Genomic DNA, 22,607 nt, shown 5'->3' with positions numbered 1-22,607 from the left:
AAGTAATATACGGGTAATATAGCCACCGCGTACGAAGTAATATAGTTGCCGACCCCTCGTTTGTATATCCGAAATTACCCTGTAAAGTAACATTTTTTTAGTTTTGAGCCCTAAACCATACTATTTGACCCAGGTGATTGAAAATTTGACACAGTATGCTCTTAACATGATCGAATCGACAAACAATCATCTCATGAACCGGCCATGAACAGTTTCGGCTTGCCAGTCAAAGTTTTTACGCATAAAGCGAATTTAGGTATAGATGGTTCAATACAAAAACCACTCTTTCTCCTGAAGTTTACCCCTGATTTGGCCTCCGAGTGATTGATCAGATGGTTTTAAGTGTGGCCGATGCGATGCGCGCAACGGGACAAGCCTCCAAGTTGGCCGTTAGATGGGAGCGTCATCGCCATGCTTCCGGGCAGAGTTGTCCGAAATTACACCGAGTGTCCGAAATTACCCCGTTTCATGGTACTCGATTGTATCGCCAAAAAATGTACTGAGCAGCTCCAGAAAAAACAAGCTAGGGCCCGCCCTTCCGTCGAACCGAGTTGCCAGCTCCGCTTCGCTGCGCCGGCAACTCGGTTCGACAGGGGGCCGGCCCAGCTTGGCCTGCCGGCGGCCTTTTCTCGGGCCTTCGGCCCTCGCATCAGACCCAACTTGGCCAGTCGAAGGCCCTGGCCTTCGGCCCGCTCGCATCACACACACCGTGAGCGGGAAAGCAAAGTTATCGATGTACCATCGTGACTTAGGCCCGCCCTTCTATTCACAATATGCAAAAGTCCTTACTCTTTTTACTCCAACTGTCCTTAGAATATGCCCGTTTCATTCGGTTTCATTTGTCTCTTCGCCCTCATTCCGAATATACCCATATTTGCAATGCTACTGCAACTCCTTGCAATAGAGGCACAGCAGGAGCGCAAAACGAGTCCGTCGCACTTTTTCCCATAACTCATGAAGGCGGGCTCCTGGACCCCCCTTCCGACCCCTCGTTGAAGAGGTCTTGCCAAGACCTATCCAAAACTTAAGTAAAGATTTTCAGTCGGTCGACCCCCTTTTTTCAAGATCCTGATGTGACTAATAGACGATGTCGGGCTCCTGGACCCCCTTTCCGACCCCTCGTTGAAAAGGTCTTGCTGAGACCAATCGAAATCTGCAATAATTTTTTTTGGTCGGTCGACCCCCTTTTTTGAAGATCCTGATCTGGCCAACTTGTAAAAGCGGCCGATGGGGTCGGGACCAGGTCCATTCATCTTGTCTCGTCGCCCCGCTTCCAAAAATACCCATATGTGCCCTGCTAGCACCAATAATGGCGGAAATCCCCCTCCCGCTCATGTAAACCATGATGCACCTGCAGCAGCCCTTGTGCGACCCGGACGGGATTTGCACCACCGGATTATTTGTTTGGACGGTACTCCTGAAGTACCCTCCAAATCTGGTTACTCTAGCTCAACTCCTTCCTTGTACACAGACGCCAACAACAACAACAACAACAACACACAGACACAAAGGCAAATGCATAGGCCCTCCCCCTATTTTTTGAATAGAAGGGCGGGCCAAAAAAAAACACTTGGCCGGGGACCCCCTCAAATCTGGCTCCCTCCCGGTTTTTTTGGTTCAACTAGAGAAAACGAATTGCCTAAACACAAATTGGGCCGGATCCAACACCGATCGGCTTTTTGGCACGGGTCAAAAACTCCCCAAAATGGCTGTTTTTGAGGGTTTGGGGCTTTTTGGGATCTCGGAACCTGCCGGCTAACTAAAAAATCTACCAATATGATTTTTCCGAAAGAAAAAAGTGCGCTCTTTCGAATGCCGGTCGCTCGAGGCTCTACGACGTCGGGTTTAGACGCTACGGGCTCTCAAAGTTGCTCAATTTCACTGTTTTCACTAAAAATGACTGAAACAGATTTCTTTCTCTCCGGAAGTCGATTGCGACTCTTCCTTTTGGCAATCTTCACCATGCAAGGTATTTTTATACCTCAGAGACATGGTTTTGGCAATGAAGTTACGTTTTTCTACCGTGGGGAAAGCCCACACACTACAAAGCGTACATAACGCCTAGTGGGTAGGCAGCCCCTTGCTCAGGCAAGTCGAGCGGGCCTGCCGCGTCAGGGCAGGCAGAGGTGGGATCGGGGTGGGCTCTAATTGAGCAAGAGTATATAAGAGGTGACCGTGTTGGATTTCACCTCTCCGATTTGGCTCATTTTTGGTGGGTGTTTTAGCACCCTAGAAAGATGCTAAAAGCCAGAGTAGCAGGTCCGGCAAAAATTTATTGGCGACGCAAAGATCTCCCGCGCGCCCCTGGTGGCCGCTCCGCGAAGCTCTCTAAAGGCTATCCATGGGATCTGTTTACACGGCGTGTGTAGGGTAATCGTTGTCAATATTACAATCCAGCATGATTTTATCGGTGTTAGACGCTGTTAATGCGTCGATAGGTTTTGAGAGACCTATACGCGAAGGCGAACAAGTGCTACAGGCCGGGTTTGTTGTCGCAATTGGTATAAAAGCCAAAAATGATGACGAACTACACATCCAGGCTCTAGTCCTTCGCACTACCGGAGTTACCACCAAAACTCCGTATGTTATTGAAATCTGGGTTGATTTGTCAAAACCACCTGGCCAGCGTGTTACCAAAGACTCCTCGCCTGAATGTCAATGCCCGGCTGGAGCTTCCGAGAAGTGCAAACATATTATTGCAGTGCTTCTGTACCTGTCAAGGTAACCTTACCAGCGCTGCATTCGGCTCTATTTTGACCAAGTTTAAGTACCCTAGGGAGTGGAAATAATATTTGGACTGTTCTTTTTTTAGGGTTGAAGTGGGTTGAAGAGTCTGACTTAGATGACCTAAGTTGCACCGACATTGAGCAGCAGTGGGGTTCTCTGAAGGCAGCACCCCTTCAGGAATACGAGGCGAAAAAACTCACCGAGTTGTGCCATGTGAAAGCGAAGAGGGATGTATATGTTTCTAACATGCCAGAGGTCACCAAAGAAATGGAAGAGAGGTGGAAGGAAGCACTGACCAACTGTAAGAAATTCTCGTGATTTTTTTTCCATTTTTTATACCGTTTTTATAATTTACTTTTTGGCACTTTTTGCCTAAATGAAGTTTGGTTTTTCTTTACAAGCCATCAATGCACTTAATTTTTTTTCTTTTGATTTCTTCTCTCTGTTATTTGAGAAAGTCATAGTATTGTAATGAACTGTACCTTTTATGAGTGGGCTGTCTGAGCCTTGAAATTATTTTGTGTCAATCACTTTTGTGTATGTGTTGTGATTTGTTTATTAACAACTGTTGCTGAAGTATTTTATAAATAAACAAATTCATGTTTATTTCTTGTGTCTTATTGTGTGCATTGTAGGTGCAGTTCTCAGTGAATTTTCCCTTTTCACGAGTTGTCTGAGGCAAGGGTCAGGAGTAGCATGCTGCCCGCAGGATGCAGCAAGCCGCAAAGAGGAGATTAAAGTTACCATTAAAAGGCTGCTGACATTCCGCACTTGGCGGGTTGTATCAGCTGTGAGACAGCTGACGCAACAGAAGCTTGACTGCTTAGCCCCAAACCTACTTCAGTTTTACGAAGGGTTTGTGAAAGTAAACCTCCAGGAGTGTGTCGAACTTGCCAACACACCCCAGGGCACAGCAGCTTGGCATAAGCACCGCAGTGTTCGAATCAGTGCAAGCAAAGCTAGAGCCCAGTATACCTACTATGTCAACAAGAAAGCTGATTGGGACGCAAGATACAATGAGTTGTACCACAGTACATTCAAGGGAAATGAATACACAGTTGCAGGACTTCGTTGTGAAATTTTAGCAAGAGACCTTTATGAAGAGCAACGTAGATGCAAAGTTTTTGAGACTGGTCTTTTGGTGAGACCAGAAATACCCTGGTTCGGGGCTAGTGTTGATGGAACTGTAATCGATGAGACAGGAAAGTTTTTGAACACTATAGAAATTAAAACATTTAAAGAAGGTCAACATCTCAATGCACAGGAGCTTGTGGAATATAATTGTATTAAAACCTTAGATGAGAATGGAAATGTAAAGGTGAAAACCCAGCATTATGCCCAAATGCAGATAGGTATGTTGGTCACAGGGGTAGATATGTGTGAATATGTTGTCTACTCAGAAAGTGGAAAAGATTCACATTATGTCAGAGTTCCTTTTGATGAAAAACATGTGTTAGACCTCTTTTCAAGGCTTGTCCATGTTTACTTTGATAAGTTTTTACCTAGGATGGTAAAAGACCACCTGTCTAATCAAACTGTTAATGATTAGGTATGTGAATTCATGTTGGGCATGTGCAACAATTTTTTTAATTTCTGACATTAAGAAAACAATTTTTTTATAAGCTCGTTTTTAATTAGCTTGACTTCAATTAAAATGTCTGACACATTGAAACTGTCCCTCTTATTAAAAGAGAAGACACTTACATAAACTTATCAATATTAATAACTGGTGGGCCTATATTAGTCAGACCCATAGTAACAGTTAAGACATCTTCAAAGTAGGGGGCCAGAGGCCAAGGTACTGGCCCACGAAGGAAATCAAACTCTCGAATCCGCTGGAAAACTCTCTCGACATGCACTCTTGCCCTAGCTATCTCAGCACAGGACAAAGCTTCTTCTCGACTTAGTTGTTTCTTTTGGGTCAAGAATGGTGGTCGATACAAAGTCAAATTTCTCTAAAAGGCAAAGAAAATAAAATAAGACAAACATTTTTCGCAATTTACAGTTAAATTCAATAATATGAAGCTTACCTCAAGACATTCCTTCTCTATTTGGTAGCCCTTGTCCACCATGACAGCATCTCCATAATCAAGCCTGTTCAATATTTCTGAATCAGCGACAATGTGCTTGTCTGAAGCTCGGCCACCAAAAGCAGAGCTTGTTTCAATTATGAGTCCTGAAGGTGCTACTCCCATGTTAAACTTGACAGTGTGGTTTTTCTTGTATTGGGAGTATGTTAACACTCTGCATTTTAAGCATTTACATTTCTCAATGGTTACTTCACAACAATCAAGTATAATTCTTGTGTTTCTAAATTTATCAAAAGAGAGGGGAAGGTTACACCTTATCATGCTCTGGTCCGGCCACGGTATCACTACTTTCAATACTCTAGCAAGAAGCGGACTCATATTCTTGAAATAATTAGAGCATGTTTGACGATTAATACCAAATAGAACACCTATAGCAGTGAAATCCATATTTTGCTTGATTTTTACCATAGTTAAAATAATTCTATCTCTAACAGATAATATTTTCTTGTTGCTTCGAGAATCTACAGCTATATCTGCCACACATTTTGCTAAACACTCCAGCATATCAGGCGAATGGAGACCAGTGAAGGTAAACAGTTTCTCTTTGGTACACAGAAGTTGTGGTAAAGTAATGCAGGGAACTGATTTGCTGTCATCTTCATCTTTCCATAATGGCAAAAAGTTGACTTGAGTGCACTTCTCTCCAGTATCTAAGTCACTTAGAATGTCAGCCAGAGTAACACCTTCACAGCAAGGACGAATACTTCTTGTGTCAGCAAGATTTGCTTGAACAGCACAATCCAGAATGCTTCGAAGACAGGGGATTTCTTCATCAAATTCTACATCATCAGTGTGAGTGTCGTTAGTGTCGTTATCAGTCTCAGTGTTGACTGGGCACCTGAACATAATGGAAATTTATAAATTTCAATCTTGAACACAACTAATATTTGTCATTTAATATACTTTCAATGTTATTATTGATTTAAATTAGTGTAAACAATAGACAAACCTTAGAGATGCAGCATCCCTCTTAGCAATTCTTCCTGCTCTGGCTGAACGTTTTTCAGCCTCATCTGAAGTCACACCTTTGTCATGAGTTCGTTGGGGCAGATTTTGAGATGGGACTGCCTTAGGAAACAATTTCTTTCTCTGGGTAGAATTAGCTGAAAGAGAACAGCAAGGTAAACAAAGTTTACATAACCCCGAAAGACCAATAAACAAAACAACGAATTTCACAGTATTATGCAAGTGACATGCCACAACCAGTGAATAGAACGGTTAATAAGGGTCCACATTACATTCTTACAGATACTTACAGCTGGGAAAGAAGTCTTTAGAGCTGAAATGCTTCGAACAAACACGCATAGTATCCGAGGCTGGCTTGCCCATTCGGAGGGCTGACTCCCATTTCTTCCTTTGGTTTTTTTCTCTTGGGAATAAATGAAAGCTTATTCCTTCCGAGGCGTATTGTGAACACTGTGGCACACAACAATAAGTGGTTCCTTTCTTCCGTTTCAAGCCACGGGACTCGTCATTAGCGTATTGATGATCCATCGCGGCTAATCGCCATGCAAGCCGGTGCCCAGTATAGCCTTTAGGGAGCTTCGCGAAGCGGCCACCAGGGGCGCGCGGGAGAATCTTTGCGTCGCCAATTGACCAATCTGCAGCTGTTTTTCTAAATTTGAGTTTTTAACTTAAATTTGAGTATTTTCTACTTTTGCTACAGTATTTGCACTAGGAAGCTGAGATAAGGTTTTTCAGACGTAAAATGAGCCAAGGAATCTGAATCTGGGTCCGGAATTGAGCTAGGACTCATACTTCGGGAGATATTGGCAAAAAACTGCCAGAAGTTGCCAAAAAAGTCCCAAATCCTGGGGAAACTGTCAAAACTTCCCGTGAGAGGCTTTCCCAGTGGTCTTAACTTTAGCGAATGAGCCAAGAGCGATTCTCACGTTTCGGGGTGTTTTGACGTCTCTGATTTGCCGAAAGTGAGAAATATCCAATTGAGTTTTTCTGATTATTGGAGTCCTGGATGATACTACAGTTATGGCAATGGTATTTATAGTAAAGACCTTGAACTACCTTCCTAAAAACTTGAGCCATAAGGTATTCCCGTACGTTTTAGTGGGTGTTTTGACGGAAGTTACAAAGTGTGAAAATCGGCTTTAACGGCTGACTCGGGCTTGCTGTGGCTTAAAAGTCGTTCCAGGGCCAAATGATACTCTAAGCCCGACATATAAGCGGAAAATTTTTTCACCTAGTGCTGCTGCAACATTGGGTAAAGGGTGCCACGGAAGTTACAGGTAATTGTTGATACACGCCATTTTATAATGCTCTAGCCCGCTTTGAGACCGTGTACAGCATCTTAGATTTCCGCGACCCATGCAACTATATCCCAGGGACTCCACTTTGATGGCTTGTGTCATGGAAAGTTAAAAGTTTGGCTTAGGGAGAAGTCCAGAGCTGCCTTTTTGAAATTTGTGTAGTGAAATTGAATATACGGTGGACATTTTTCGTTGCAGCATAAGTACCTTTGAAAGAAGTCTGGCGTATTGGTCTTCGGTTGAAATTAGCTCGAGACATGCCAAGCTTCGAATCCCCATCGACAGTTGGCAGCATTTTCGAACCACACCGCCACACTGGGGGTGGAAAGTTCGAGTATGTTCTCTTTGGACAATCACGGAAGTTACATTTAGGGTATTCCAAGCGCTACGTAGACCAATCCAACGAACGTGAACTTTTCGAAATGTGTGCGTTTAGTGGGCAATGGCCCTCCCTAACATCAGAAACAAACCCCATGTCGATATCTGCGCTCGTTTGGGCACAGGAGTCAGAAGAAACGAAACTACCCCGAAACGTGAGAATCGCTCCCAAGGAATCCAATGAGCACAACCTCATATTTTTCCGACGAACCGTTTAGAAATGGCACACTTTCAAAGTTGAGCGTTTTTTCCCCTTCCCATTTTTTAAGCTTTTTGACCCTGTAGGATTGTATTTTCTTCTAACATCCCAACGGTAATGTCCCCTGCCATCCAGGGTCACGTGGTACGAACACCGCGACGCAAAAATGTAGGAATCGAATGCGCAGCACTCAGCGCCTAGGCCTGGGCGATTAATCGAAAATAATCGCGATTATTTTGTAAATCGTGCGATTATTTGAAACCCCCGATTAGTGGTTGAGATCTACCTGCAGAAAACTCGATTTTTCGCCATTTTGTAGGTGTTTTTCGGCTATAAAAACTGAACCAGTTGAGCTAGGATAGTGAAATTTAGCGTGTGCCGAGCCAAGAACATATCTAATGAGCCTGCAAAATCTCAGCCAGATCGGCCGAGCCGTTCAGGAGGAGTACTGTATACACACAGACAGACAGACAAACAAACAGACAGAAAAAGTTTTTAAACCCAACTGGAGTAACAGGCTTCGCTAACGCTCAGCCAATTATAGGGGAAATGTCTACGGAGTTTACATAAATTGACGCCTACGGAGTTTACATTTTGAAGCAAATACCTGGATTGCAGCCGTATGAGTTGAAACAGTAGAACGCGCATACACAGCTGACTAAAGGACCACCAAAGCATTGTTTTCATCCACATTTCGAAAGTTTGACGCACAGGGGATCCGTGGCAAATCGGGTACGGAGTTTACATTTAAAAAAAACGCGACCCCCTTTTTCAAATTTGGGTACCAATCAGGTGCTAGCCATTTGACACACATCCCTAAAAACTTGGTGTCTAGAAGTGTTTTTTCATCCGGAATCCATTGCAGCCCTCAGATTGAGGCTGCGACTTACCGTTTGTCTCCTGGAGTGCCAAACTCGTAACAGTGTACATGTGGATTTTTGGGAAGTGAAAACGTCGGGACAAAAGTTAATTCTATGCAGGCACAAAGCTTCAAACTTTTTACTACAGTCAGTGGGATTAAGTTAAAGTATGAAAGTGCCTTAGCAAATAGAGCCGTCGGGAACGATTGTCCTGTGCTCGGTCCTGTGTCTCGTTTAGACGAGAGGCGCAAACTTAGTGAACTACGCATCAAGTGGGGTCTGGGGGGAGGAGCCCCCCAGCCTCGACAAGTTAAAAAGTTACAAGGGTCAAGATCGTGTTATCTGTAGATGGAGCATCTCTGTCTAGAATGTAGGGCGCTAGCCTGCCTTCGGCAGGCAATGGCTCGTCCATTGTCGGTAATTTTTTTAACTTGTTGCATGCTGGGGGGCTCCGCCCCCAGACCCCCCTACATTCTAGACAGAGATGCTCCATCTACAGATAACACGATCTTGACCCTTGTAACTTTTTAACTTGTCGAGGCTGGGGGGCTCCTCCCCCCAGACCCCACTTTCTCCGAGATAGGAGTGATCTATCTTCAGAAAACTCGATTTTTCGCCGTTTTTAGGTGTTTTTCAACTATAAAAACTGAACCAGTTGAGCTAGGATTGTGAAATTTCGCGTGTGCCGAGCCAAGGACATACCTAAAAAGTGTGCAAAATCTCACCAAAATCGGCCGAGCCGTTCAGGAGGAGTAGTGCGGACACACACGCACGCACACACACACGCACGCACGCAGACAGGAAAAACTTTTCAACCCCACCTGAGTAACTGGCTTCGCTATCGCTCAGCCAAAAATACTTTGTTATACGAAGAAATAGTTTGTAAATTACAAAGTATTTTCTTTGTGAGCTTACGTATGCTACGTTGTTATACAAACTACTTTTCTTTGTAAGGCCAAAAATAGTTTGTAAGGTTTTCTCAGAGCGTGCACGAATCCAGCTTTTAAAGATTCTTAATATATTTTGTGAGAAGGAACAATTGCTGTACCGGCTAGACAAAGGTCTGAACAAGGTATTTTCGTGAAAATCCAATTTCACATTTTTGACCGAAAACGGCCATTTTTTCAGTATAATCTCCCCTTAACTGTTTGCAGGGTTAACTAAATCCAAACAAATAAATCATGCAGATGGATATTAATAAGAAAGCATGATTAGTAACTGAAAATTTTCTTAGACGTAAGATCACTTCGTAGACGGTTTGAGTGATTTAAATATTTCGTTGCAATGGACTACGGAACCACGTTTACTTAGTTCTCCCAAATGAGGTAGAATTTGGAGACAATTCAACTGGAGCTGAGGTCTGCGTTAAGTCTACAGTGCTGTCGTACATTTTTGGAGTTACCTCTTTTTTTCCAACTCGAGGTTCTGAAATAAACGGGGGTTTAAGTTGAGTTAACTCTTTATACATTAGAGTCATAAAAACACAAGTTGAGCTATCTTCTTTTGCCGTTTTGTTGTGCAACGGGGTCATGTGGAATCTGGTTCAGTTATTTTCCAATAATAATTGATCCAGAAAGCGGATGAATGGAATAACTTGACTTATATGCAAACTGAGCTAATTTATTGGCTGCGCGATAGCAAAGCCCGTTACTCGAGTGCGGCTAAAATTAAATTTCTGTCTGTCTGTGTGTGTGTTCACTACTCCTCCTAAACGGCTCGGCCGATTTTGCAGGGTCATTAGGCATGGCATGTCCTTGGCTATCATCATCATCGCCACAAACCAAAATTCAGCTTTCTAACTCAATCTATTTGGTCATATTAACTGAAAAACACTTAGAAAACGGCAGAAAAAAGACAGGTACTTTCAACTTTAGGTCGAGTCTCGTATCATTTCCTGTGTTTATGAGGGTGCTAATGACGAAACTAGAAGCCATCCTGACCCCCGACCCACAGTTAAGACCCATCAGTGTAGATTTTGATCGCCAAATGCTATTTTTTGAGGGGATCACGCCCATTTCTACTGTTTGTCTCGGAACAGCCTGCCGAAGGCCAAGGTAGGTGTATACGCCAGGCGTGGATTGTCGCAACTGGCGCAGCATCGCGAAGCCTGTTACAACAAGATACGGCCTGGCGTACACCTACCTTGTTATTGTGCCTCAGGATGGCTTTCATCATTACCCCAAAATTTTTTGATTTAATTAATTAATTCCAAGCTGCCTAGGAGAAAACCCACGTAGATCTTCTGATATTTTTGGTACCCTTTTTTGGATAAAACTCAACTTGCCCTGGTTGCGGTCTTACTTTCATCAGAAAATGGAGATAACTCAACCAGAGTCCACATGACTTCATTGCACAAAATTGAAAAAGGAGATAACTCAACTTGTATTTTATGACTTACATGAGAAAGAGTTAACTTAAACCACCCTTAAGTTTTGAACACGAGTTCCAAAAAGAGAGGTAACTCCTAAATAATGTTCCTGAGCACTATTAAAGACTTTACTGATACCTCAGCTCCACTTGAATAGTCTCCGAATTCCACCTTGTTTGGGAGAACTAAGTGAACATAGTTCCGTAATCCATACTAACGTAAAGATTTAAATCACAGCAACCGTCAACGGAGTGACAAAGGGAAAAATTTTCACCATGCTTTCTTGACTAATATCCATCTGCATGATTCTTTTGTTTTGCTTAGTTTACTCTGCAAACAGGTAAATTTTTCTCTTAGAAAAATATAAAAATTGAGTTGCGTCCTCCCTCCACTTCATGGACTAATTCCATGCAAGCATTGATGCGCTGTCGGAGAGAAAGAAACATGACCACCCCCACTGTTTGAGGCTGGGCCTTCCCTTCTTGCGCGGGGCACTGCTTGGCCGGCAGCTGCCTCAGGCACGAGATGCAGTACGTGTGGCCGCGGGGAAAGGGGACCTTGGGGCGGCGCTCCTCCGAGTCGAAGTGCTGCATGCACACGTCGCACTCCATCTGCAACAATGACGAACGGTGCAATACTTGCATTCAAGCCGCCGCTCTATCCAAAGCGGAACCGGAAAGAAGAACCATGTCGTCCGAACCGTGCCCAGGGAGAACAAAAAAGTCCAAATTATGTCAATATGACCTCAAAATGAGCCATCTTTTGGGCAAAATTTGGTCCCTTTTGATGTCCAAATCACATCATTTGATGTCAGTTTGATTTGATTTTGACTACCTGTTCTCCTTGGGTGACAGCATCAGCCACGTTGGAGGGTCGGTTCGGGAACTCCTCTTTCTTTGTGGTTCTCGTTTGAATTTTCCACAGAGCGGAGTCGCACGGTAAATTTAGGGAGGAGGCGCTGGAAATCGGACACTGGCGAGCGATTCTCACGTTTCGGGGTAGTTTCGTTTCTTCTGACTCCTGTGCCCAAACGAGCGCAGATATCGACATGGGGTTTGTTTCTGATGTTAGGGAGGGCCATTTCCCACTAAACGCACACATTTCGAAAAGTTCTCGTTCGTTGGATTGGTCTAGTAACGTTTGGAATACCCCAAATGTAACTTCCGTGATTTTCCAAAGAGAACATACTCGAACTTTCCGCCCCCAGTGTGGCGGTGTGGTTCGAAAATGCTGCCCACTGTCGATGGGGATTCGAAGCTTGGCATGTCTCGAGCTAATTTCAACCGAAGACCAATACGCCACACTTCTTTCAAAGGTACTTATCCTGCAACGAAAAATGTCCTCCGTATATTCAATTTAACTACACAAATTTCGAAAAGGCAGCTCTGGACTTCTCCCTAAGCCAAACTTTTAACTTTCCATGACACAAGCCATCAAAGTGGAGTCCCTGGGATATAATTGCATGGGTCGCGGAAATCTAAGATGCTGTATACGGTCTCAAAGCGGGCTAGAGCATTATAAAATGGCGTGTATCAACAATTACCTGTAACTTCCGTGGCACCCTTTACCCAATGTTGCAGCAGCACTAGGTGAAAAATTTTTCCGCTGAAATGTCGGGCTTAGAGTATCATTTGACCCTGGAACGACTTTGAAGCCACAGCAAACCCGAGTCAGCCGTTAAAGCTGATTTTCACACTTTGTAACTTCCGTGATAACGTAATTTCCGTGATCAAAACACCCACTAAAACGTATGGGAATACCTTATGGCTCATGTTTTTAGGAAGATAGTACAAGGTCTTTACTATAAATACCATTGCCATAACTCTAGTATCATTCAGGACCCCAATAATCAGAAAAACTTAATTGGATATTTCTCACTTTCGGCAAATCAGAGACGCCAAAACTACCCCGAAACGTGAGAATCGCTCTGGCGCGGCAAATGGTGGCCGCGGGGTGACGCGTTTTCGTCTGCATTAAAGGCGAGGGGGGAACAGCTTCCCACATTCATGGTACAAAATTTGACCACATTCCACGTTCAGGTGGCAAAAACGCCTGTAAGTAGGCAACATGTGTGGCAAAAACGCCTCAAAGTAGGCAACATGTGTGGCAAAACGCCAGAAATCTTGCACATTCACACAATCATTGTACACGAAATTTTTCAGTGGGTCACCCCTCGATTAAAGGCAACCCCTGTAGGGAACCTTCCCTACACGACCGCGTTGAAGGCCTGCACTGTCAGAAAACTCCGTAAAAATACGGAAATTTAACGGAGACTGTCCATTTTTTTTAACGGAGATCTCCGTTTTTTTTTGAATTATGGATTTTCTCCATAAAAATATGGAAGTTATGTATATAAATGAAATAGAAGCCTTACTTATCAAAAAGAACAGACTAACTCACGTTATCGATGGGTTGGGTGACCAACTGATTAGGTGTTCCAAGAGTGCGCCTTCCTTAAAGCGACCTCGCCTTTGGGTTTCCGTCCATTTAGCCGATCCTTATGGCATGGGGTCAAGTGGATCTTCAAACAGTTTTGGAGAATATCACTTTCGTCTAAAAGGACATTGTTTGCATTAACATGGAAGGTGGAAGGAAGTAAACCGTTAAAATGCGTTTATTTCTGCAAAAATGCGGTGTATCTCCGTAAAAATATAGAAAATCTCCGTAAAAATATGGAAAATTTACGGAGCCTCCATTCCCAAAATTAGAGTAACTTTCTCCGTAATTTTACGGACTTTTTTTCTGACAGTGTGGTGGGTTGCCTATCTATCGGGCGCTTCGACGCCAGAGATAAACGAACTCTGAACTCTGTTCTCATCGACAGAGCGTCAGCGCCCCGCACGAACGGCGCCAGCGCGCCTCCACAAACCCAAACAACGGCTCCAGCCGGGCGACGAAAAAGACGGACTCCACTCAGCTCCGTCCCACCATGACACCAAGCCGCGCGTCTCTGCCCCTCGCCGTCGTCCTGCTCGCCGGCGGAGCCCTGGCGCTGACGGCGTACGACCGCAGCAACGTGACCAACTTGGCCAGAATATCCCTGAAGGACGTCGGCGCGTCGCGTGCCCACCTGCAAGCCAACTCGCTTATGCATGGGAATGAGGAGGCATTGCACTTCATGTGCAATGCTTTTGTATTGCACCAATTGACGCTATACTCAAAGCGTTTGGATTCTCAGTGTTACTACTGAAAAATAAAGGCCTTTTCAAATCTTTCCCGCCGGGCCTCTTAACCCCTAATCTTACCTCACACTACTTTTATTACTACACAGTAAATGTCTTACGGTGAAAGGCTGCACCTACATAATATGGTGGAGATTTTCTCCATAATACCAGCGAAATTCGTCAAAACCTCCATAAGGTACAGGGAATTCTCAATGGTATGTTACGAAGTCAGCTGCACCACCATAATATGGAACATTTTCACCATAATATGGAGAATCTTCACTGTACAACATTTAGAGTGTAAGGGCAACGGCCCATAGCAAATGGGGGCGTGTCACGACGAAATAAGACGATCGGAATGCAGTGCATTTTTCTTCCAAACGAATTTTGAAGTTTTTTTTTTTTTTTTTTTTTTGGGGGGGGGGGGGGTAAGATTTAAAGGGAGGTTTGGAGCTTAAAGGGAGGGAGTTCAGAAGGCTTGCTACACCGTCCTCAAAACGTTTGGGCGCCACTGCAACTCACCCCCTCGAGCAGCCGGCCAGCGAGAAGCTCACCCAGCCGACGGCACCGCCCGCGCCACCCGCACACGGTGCCCGCCCGTTGACCTACCTGAAGGTCCCCACCAACGACTTCGTGTAGACCGCGTGGCTGCCCCGCACGAAGCAGCAACGACCTCCCTGCACCAACGCCGAAGGCCAACTGTCAACGGCGACGGCGAAGGCCCAGCGCCCCGCGAGCACAGCCGTCAGTGCAAGGTCAGCACTGCACCGGCCGCCGGACGCACCGTCAGCAGAGTAGGTGGCCTCGCAGATCGCCCCCCCCCCACTGTAAATATTTTAAATATTCGTGATAAAATGTAGATTATGTAAATATTACCAAGGGTAGGTCACCTGGCTATAGGTCCGGTGAACCCTTGCCCTCGCAGACCGCAATGCAAAAAAATTAGTGTCGGATACGGAGCATGCTACGGCGTTCCGTATACCCCCTGTAATGGTGATACGGACATCTGCCGTACCACCGAGGGGTTAGCCACTCGGTACTAGGGCGTACACACGATTCCGGATTCCCGCGATTCCTGAACAAATCTTGCATAAAAGGAGAGGTTTTTGAAGATTTTTCTTAGCTTTTGAGTGTTTAGTGTCTCTTACATATCCCTCTCCATTGAAACTTTTAAGATTTTCGATAAAATTTTGAGCGAGTTACGAACGATTCCCGGACTGAGTTTACACACGATTCCCGGAGTGGGTAACCCCTCGCGTACCACTCCTCCCATAAGAGCCTGTGCTTTGTAAAGCGTGGTACGGAAATTTAACGGAAAATGTACCGCTAATTTTACACCGGAGGTTGCCGTTTCGGTTTTCCGTTTGTGAAATAGTCTAAAATGCTCTACGGACCGTAAGGAACGGACGCTCCGTCACTCAAAGTTCTGTAACGGATAACGTGTAACGGCCAGTCCGTATCCCTACGGAGTGACCGTTTCATGCGTTTCGTCAGAGAATTTTGCGTTACGCAGCGTCCGTGTCTCACGGTCCGTAGAGCATTTTGGACTATTTCACAAACGGAAAACCGAAACGGCAACCTCCGGTCTAAAATAAGCGGTATTTTCCGTTAAATTTCCGTACCACGCTTTACAAAGCACAGGCTCTTATGGGAAGAGTGGTACGGCAGATGTCCGTATCACCATTTCAGGGGGTATACGGAACGCCGTAGCATGCTCCGTATCAGACAATGATTTTTAGCAGTGCGGAAGCGGAAGGGGGGGAGGTGTTGAAAGTTTCGGAGGGGAAAGGGGGCAAGGGGAAAGGGGGAGGGTGGAAGGAGGATGCAAAAGAACAAGACGGCAGCAAGAAAATGCGTAGGAGGGAAACCGGGTTCGTTCGAACAGACAAGAAACATAGGAGTGAGCCAGCGGGAACTCGTTCGCTGAAACCCACAGCTCCGACCCGGCAACCCTGCTTGAAACAGGGGCAGAAAAATGCAGCCCACGGGCAGTGGCGGATCCAGAGGCGGCCTGTGGGGGGGGGGGGCAAAGTAGCATTTTTGCCTACCTTTCAAGCGGCTATCTAGCCCCCCCTCCAATCCACGCCTGACCACGGAGGCAAAAAAGATGCAGTGACACTGTGAAAATTTGAGTGGTCACTTGATGACGATTTCAAGGCTAAATTTCCTTACAACGATGTCATCAAAACAATTGATGAATTTGTTGTCACGCCCATGCAATAAGTATAGGAGCTTTGATGAAAATGTCGTCAAATTTTGATGAGACTGTCATCATTTGAAAGGGATGAAAATATCATCCATGTTTTTGTCATAAAGTGACAAGAAATTTTCACAGTGGAGGCCTCCTGGGCCGCCACCTCGGTGGTGTCAGCGTCACATTTTGTAGCATGCCTTCCTTCTGCGGGCCCCTCCGTCGCTCCTCTTACATGTCGGATCGCCGACTCAGCGGCAGTCCTCGCACACTAAATTACTATGTAGGTTTTTCTGCGCGCTAATGCACGAAATTGTACATGCACTTCGTAATGCACGAATTTGTGCGCGATAATGCACGATTTCGTGCGCAAGTATGCAGGAAATCGTGCATTGTCGCGCACAAATTCGTGCGTTAGGAAGTGCATGTACAATTTCGTGCATTAGCGCGCAGAAAAACCTACATAGTAATTTAGTGTGCGCTTATCGCTGCAACGCGTAGCGGCGGCACCTTCTGGATCACGTTCACCATCACGACGTAGCGAGTAAGAAAATACCGACGAAATAAAAATAGAACAGCTAGCAAATTCACAGCTCAAGGGGAAAGTCGATGCCCGGAAACTTGAATCTGGTTGCAGCACTGCCAAGCAACCCAAACAAGGAACACGGGGAATACCCTGACCCGCAGCTCGACACACACTCAGATGCAAAGGTCAGGCTTCTCGCCACTCCAGAAGCGAGGCATAAAGTCACCTGGAATTCCACAGTAAGGAGCAGGTGATGCAGACGGATCCATCGGCGATGACGCAGATGAGAATTCGGATGGAAGGCTGCAGCAGGTCGCCTCGAGGGTGCACAGAACGAGGGTCGCCCCTTAACCTCACTCTTGTGGCAGGCAGGACGAAGGAGACACGGCTGGAAACGCGTCGGCGTCGCTGCCTGCTTATCGCACTCACACAAAGAACACAGATGGCGGGCGACAAAAATGGCCATACACTGTGGCAAAAACCTACGGAAAATTCTGTAAGCAGCTTGTGGGAATTCTCCGTAGCCCCCTTATCAATATTCTCCGTAGGCTCTTACAGTATTTTCCGTAGGACCGCACAGTATTCTCCGTAGGACCTTACAGTGATCTCCGTAGGACTATACAGTCTTCCAGGTCCTACGGAGAAGACTGTGCGGACTTACAGAGAATACTGTACACACTAAATGTCATGGGACTTTTTTTGTCCCACGGTTTATGCAATTTTAAGCACATCCGACGCTGAAACAATTTTGTCCCCGTCTGGTGACACATTTTGTCCGGCGCCAGCTGCAACTTGTACTTTCACTAGACAATTTGTCCCGCCTGGCGGACACAAAATTGCATCACCACCGGATGTGCTTAAAATTGCATAAACCGTGGGACAAAAAAAGTCCCATGACATTTAGTGTGTACGGCCCTACGGAGAATTCTGTAAGAGCCTACGGAGAATATTGATAAGAAGGCTACAGAGAATCCTGGCAAAAAAATTAACAGAATTTTCCGTACCTTTTTGCCACAGTGTAACTTCCACCAGAACGACACATATCGACAAACATGCACACGCAATCACTGGCACGACGGTACCAAAATCAGCCACCAGCACTGAATTTACCACCTAAAAGCGAAAAGAAACAGGAGCTGTCCGAAATAGACAAAGCCTCAACGCGAGGACAATGGTCGCAGAAAATTTGTCCACTGATGATTTTCTTACCGTTTCGGATGGTCCAGCAAATGGTAAACAGAGCGGCAGCGCGACGTACTCGGAGAACACAACACAGCGCGGCAACCGGTGGCCACTGACTGACCGGCGCTGGCCGTGCCGCAGCCCTCAAGCCTCCCGCTCACCGCCTCGTCCCTCGGTCGCGACAGCCCCGTCAGTGCGACAGAGACACAGCGACGAAACGACTCAGATTCGCTCGCCCGTTGGAGCGTCGGAAGCGCATACAGGCTGATTCCGAACAAAGGTTTTGTCACTCTGTCTCACTCACACGCATAGCGCGTTCCGTGAGGGTGCGAGAGAGACAGACTCATGCTGATGCGGAATCGCTCGGCTGTTCGGTGTCGGCTGTAGTTGGAAGAACGTCGTAATCAGAGCGATTCAGAAGAGTCGCAACGTCCCTCTGTCCCTCTCGCACGCATGGGGCTCTCCGTAAGGGTGCGAGAGAGACAGGGGACAGTGCGACAAACCGGTCTTCTGAATCGCCCGGCTGCTTTCCTCTGCTATGGAGTATTTCGCGATGATGTTGCGGCCGCGCAGTGGTCGGAAAGACCACTTTTGACGGAAAAAGTCATTACAACTTAACTACTTTTCTGAAAAAATCATCCTTCCATATTCTCTGTTTTTATGGCCGCTGATTCTAAATCTGATCATATTTCGAACATTTCAGGGGTGGATCCGGAGATATAAGGGGGGTAAATTTTCATTTAAAAGCCATCCGCGCTTTAACTCCGTACACTGCAAATGCAAAGGCGATACTTCGACCATTTTTTCGGTCATACATTTTAGTATCACCCGTTTTTCGGTGAGACAGTTATGTCTCACCCCTCAGAGAGTGAGATGTATCACTATTTGATTTTCAGTGTTTGCGATGCGCACGCACCTCGCTGCCGTACAAGGACGAGGACTGCAAGGTCTTGACAAAAAAAAGGTATATTGGAGCTTCTCTTTATCTTTAACACATTTGACAGCACCCGGCGCCCGACGCGAACGCAAAAACGAAGACCACTACGATGGGTCCTATTCGAAAGATCTTATCTACACACTAAATGTCATGGGACTTTTTTTGTCCCACGGTTTATGCAATTTTAAGCACATCCGGTGGTGATGCAATTTTGTGTCCGCCAGGCGGGACAAATTGTCTAGTGAAAGTACAAGTTGCAGCTGGCGCCGGACAAAATGTGTCACCAGACGGGAACAAAATTGTTTCAGCGTCGGATGTGCTTAAAATTGCATAAACCGTGGGACAAAAAAAGTCCCATGACATTTAGTGTGTAGGCATTCCCCCAAGAGAATCTTATCCCGCAAGCAGGCAAATTTCACTCAGTTTGATCATTTGATATAGCTAAAAATCAAAATTATTTGTGATTTCATTCACTTAAACCTGAATATGAAAGATCAAAGAAACCAAAAGTGCATGTAGAAAATTTTTTCGCTTACTCTCGTGTTTGTCCCAAATGATCAAACTGAGAAAAATTCACTTGCGTTGGAGATAAGATTCTCTTGGAGGGAACGCCCAGATAAGATAATTTGACTAGGACCCCTCGACTTGTCATTAACAGGGCAACTGAAGAGGAAATCACTGTGAATTTCAGTGTACAATTCCAATGAATTTTGGTCAAATTTCGACAAATTTCAGTCGAATTTCGATGAATTTCAGTCGAATTTAGATGAATTTCAGTCGAATTTAGATGAATTTCAGTCGAATTTAGACGAATTTCAGTCGAATTTTGTTGAATTTTAATAAACTTTAGTACGCCCTTCTTCAAGCGTAAAAAACGTGGGAAAACGCGATTTTCTGGTGCGTTGTTGCACGTTTCACCCCACCACGGCTAAACGAGTGAAAAACGAGTCGCAATATTTTAGGGGGTTATTCTACTAGGTAGAGGCCCCATAAACCAAATATGAGACAAATAGAAACATAGGTATTTTGGGGGTAGCTCATGAAAGTTTTTACTACTGTTCAGAAAAAGTGGAAAAACGAACTTTGACCCATCGACCTATCGAGGTAGTCAGTTTTCTGCAAAATTTTCTGCTCTTTCCAAATCAGGTCTCGGATTTGCGATATCTTCAAAAATGGCCGAATTATGGGTGATTTTGTCACAGTGAACCGCGGTTTTTTTAGTGACCCAAAAACATCACGTATCCACACACTAAATGTCATGGGACTTTTTTTGTCCCATGAATGATGCAATTTTAAGCACATCCGGTGGTGATGCAATTTTGTGTCCGCCAGGCGGGACAAATTGTCTAGTGAAAGTACAATTTGCAGCAGGCGTCGGACAAAATGTGTCGCCAGGCGGGAACAAAATTGTATCAGCGTGGGATGTGCTTAAAATTGCAAAAACGGTGGGACCAAAAAAGCCCCATGACATTTAGTGTGCAGATCTCTGGAACGGTTCACTTCTGACCGAAACCATTTTGCACGAGTCATCTATTCACTAATTGATGACGATTTACCAAATATGAGCGAAATCGAAGATATCGAAGTCGGGAAGTGTGCGACCTTTAACATGGAATCACCCAGCTTTGTTCACAAGCTTGCACTGCAAATTGGATGGAAAGACTTCGCGCCAAAATATAGCGAGACATAAAGTTTCGCCAAGTTTTGGTCAGACCTGAAAGTCTCGTCAAAATTAGGTCAGACAAAAAATTCTCGCCTCAAAACGGACAGACACAAAAGTCTCAGAGACTTAAGTGTCTGACCGCCACCTGAAAGCCGTAATGAGCCGATCGGTTACGTCCTTTTAGGGCCGTGGTCAGACACAAAAGTCTCGAGGTGAGACTTTTGTGTCTGACCGTTTAGTGGCGAGACTTTTTTGTCTGACAAAATTTTGGCGAGACATTTAGATCTGGCCAAACCTTCACACTAAATGTCATGGGACTTTTTTTGTCCCACGGTTTATGCAATTTTAAGCACATCCGACGCTGAAACAATTTTGTTCCCGTCTGGTGACACATTTTGTCCGGCGCCAGCTGCAACTTGTACTTTCACTAGACAATTTGTCCCGCCTGGCGGACACAAAATTGCATCACCACCGGATGTGCTTAAAATTGCATAAACCGTGGGACAAAAAAAGTCCCATGACATTTAGTGTGTTGGCGAGAGACTGGAGTGGAGAGAAGTCTGACCTCTGGATTCGAAGTGGGTACGTTATACTGAAGCGGAAGCAACGAGAACGATGCGGATCCTGACATTGCGTAACCGCGAGCGATTCCCTTCCACGCTTCCTCTTTTCTCGACATCCGCACTATCGCAGAATCTGTTGCATTACTTCTTCAATTCCGCTCCACTTCCGTTGCAGAGTTCGTGGCGCACTTCGGGCCGTGAAACGCAGCCGCAGTGTTCCCAGCGGTCCCTCGTCGGCTTGCCCAAGGCGGACTTCCCGAAGGTAAGTTGCAGTGGGTACGCGAGGCCGAGAGACGGTGCAGAGAGACGGTGCACCGCGCGACGGTAAGGCTCCACTGCCAACGGGGCGCCGAGAAAGCCTGCACGCTAAATGTTTGTGCACAATTTTGTACTTGCTGATGCGTATTTTGAAACCTCTGCAACGTTTTTCACATGATTATGCTCAAATCTGTTTAAATTTATGGACTTGTACGCATAATATTATGCAAATTCAACTTACATGCACATAATCGTGCAAGTTACACGTACAAAATTGTTCACAATCATTAAGTGTGAGTGTTTGTGCAGGCATTTCAACCAGGGAATCAGTTCGCTAGATAAGCCGGTCACCCTTGTTTCCGGTCACTGTAAACGTCACGATCCACCGTCAAATGTGCTTACGACTTTAGGATTTCTTTCTGGTCGTCCGGATTAGCGTGAAGGAAAGTCGGCGAGGAACGTGAGTATTTCCGATCTACGTTGGGCTAACTTGCAAAGGTAAAACAGGACAAGTGGCCCTGGATTTGAGTTCGTCTTGCCAGTTGCGTTTGTTTGGGGACGTCCCTTTATTACGGTGCGCTCTTCGAGGCAGGGGGGCCGAGAGCGTTACGCTGCGGTATGGACATGAGAGGGCGGCGTTAAGTCACGCGTAACACTCAGAATGTGAGAGGGTTAAAGCTATGTTTTCATGAATAATTAATTTTGTGTAACGCTACATCGGGGCGGTCTGGGCCAAGCGTATTGCTACGCCACTATGGGGGGAAAAGGGGGGTGGGGGCGTCTTCAACAGGGTAGACGGCAAACCGTGTGGCTTGTCGTAATTGGCTTTGCCATTGAGAATCTGCACCAGTTTCGACAATCCTTTCAAAAATTTGGTTTTTACACTTGGCTTTTGGCCAGCGGCGCTGGGCAGCCTTCGGCACGGTCCCCTCATAGATATCGGCGCGCTTATCGTCGTGATCTCAAATCAAAACAGCATGCGGTGTTTGTATTTGTTGATTGCACCGTTAGACAATCTCAAATAGTTTTAAGGCAGAACTCCTAAAATGTTTTTGGCCCGCATCCGATAAATAATAGAGGGAAAGGGTCAACCTGTGTTGCGCGATTTCCTGGTGTTACATGTATTTTTTACTCGTTCTTTACACACCACTCATTAACATACAAAACTCTAGAACGAGTATTGTGTTCAAAAATGAGTTTTGGGGGGACATCTTTCATCTCAGATCTCACAGCATGT

At 45.4% G+C, this 22,607-nt stretch overlaps 1 protein-coding gene and 1 long non-coding RNA gene across 2 annotated transcripts; both read right to left on the bottom strand.

Annotated features, from left to right (window-relative positions):
* Positions 1 to 3,605: 3,605 nt before the first annotated feature.
* Positions 3,606 to 6,355, bottom strand: LOC117643893. Its single transcript, XM_034383050.1, has 4 exons — positions 6,074 to 6,355; positions 5,767 to 5,920; positions 4,758 to 5,655; positions 3,606 to 4,682 (listed from the first exon to the last, which is right to left on the bottom strand). Exons 1-4 carry the CDS (start codon positions 6,309 to 6,311, stop codon positions 4,428 to 4,430), a joined length of 1,545 nt encoding a protein of 514 aa, XP_034238941.1. The 5' UTR covers positions 6,312 to 6,355; the 3' UTR covers positions 3,606 to 4,427.
* Positions 6,356 to 11,443: 5,088 nt separating this feature from the next.
* Positions 11,444 to 18,055, bottom strand: LOC117643901. The gene is made up of 4 exons (XR_004587651.1): positions 17,977 to 18,055; positions 14,660 to 14,875; positions 13,756 to 13,956; positions 11,444 to 11,497 (listed from the first exon to the last, which is right to left on the bottom strand). It is a non-coding gene; the product is annotated as an uncharacterized LOC117643901 (long non-coding RNA).
* Between the last annotated feature and the right edge of the window lie 4,552 nt (positions 18,056 to 22,607).

This window comes from Thrips palmi, unplaced genomic scaffold (assembly GCF_012932325.1).
Source record: "Thrips palmi isolate BJ-2018 unplaced genomic scaffold, TpBJ-2018v1 HiC_scaffold_17, whole genome shotgun sequence".
In the NCBI taxonomy this organism is placed as follows: domain Eukaryota; kingdom Metazoa; phylum Arthropoda; class Insecta; order Thysanoptera; family Thripidae; genus Thrips; species Thrips palmi.
Note: the sequence above shows the minus strand (reverse complement) of the source record. Positions and strands in the feature narration are given on the sequence as shown.

Bases quoted from the DNA above. Each gene is read 5' to 3' on its own strand.
- LOC117643893 (XM_034383050.1), bottom strand. From the start codon at position 6,311: ATGGATCATCAATACGCTAATGACGAGTCCCGTGGCTTGAAACGGAAG. The intron at 5,921-6,073 runs GTAAGTATCTGT...GTTCTCTTTCAG, and splicing joins TAAAGACTTCTTTCCCAGCT to CTAATTCTACCCAGAGAAAG. The intron at 5,656-5,766 runs GTTTGTCTATTG...CATTATGTTCAG, and splicing joins AGGGATGCTGCATCTCTAAG to GTGCCCAGTCAACACTGAGA.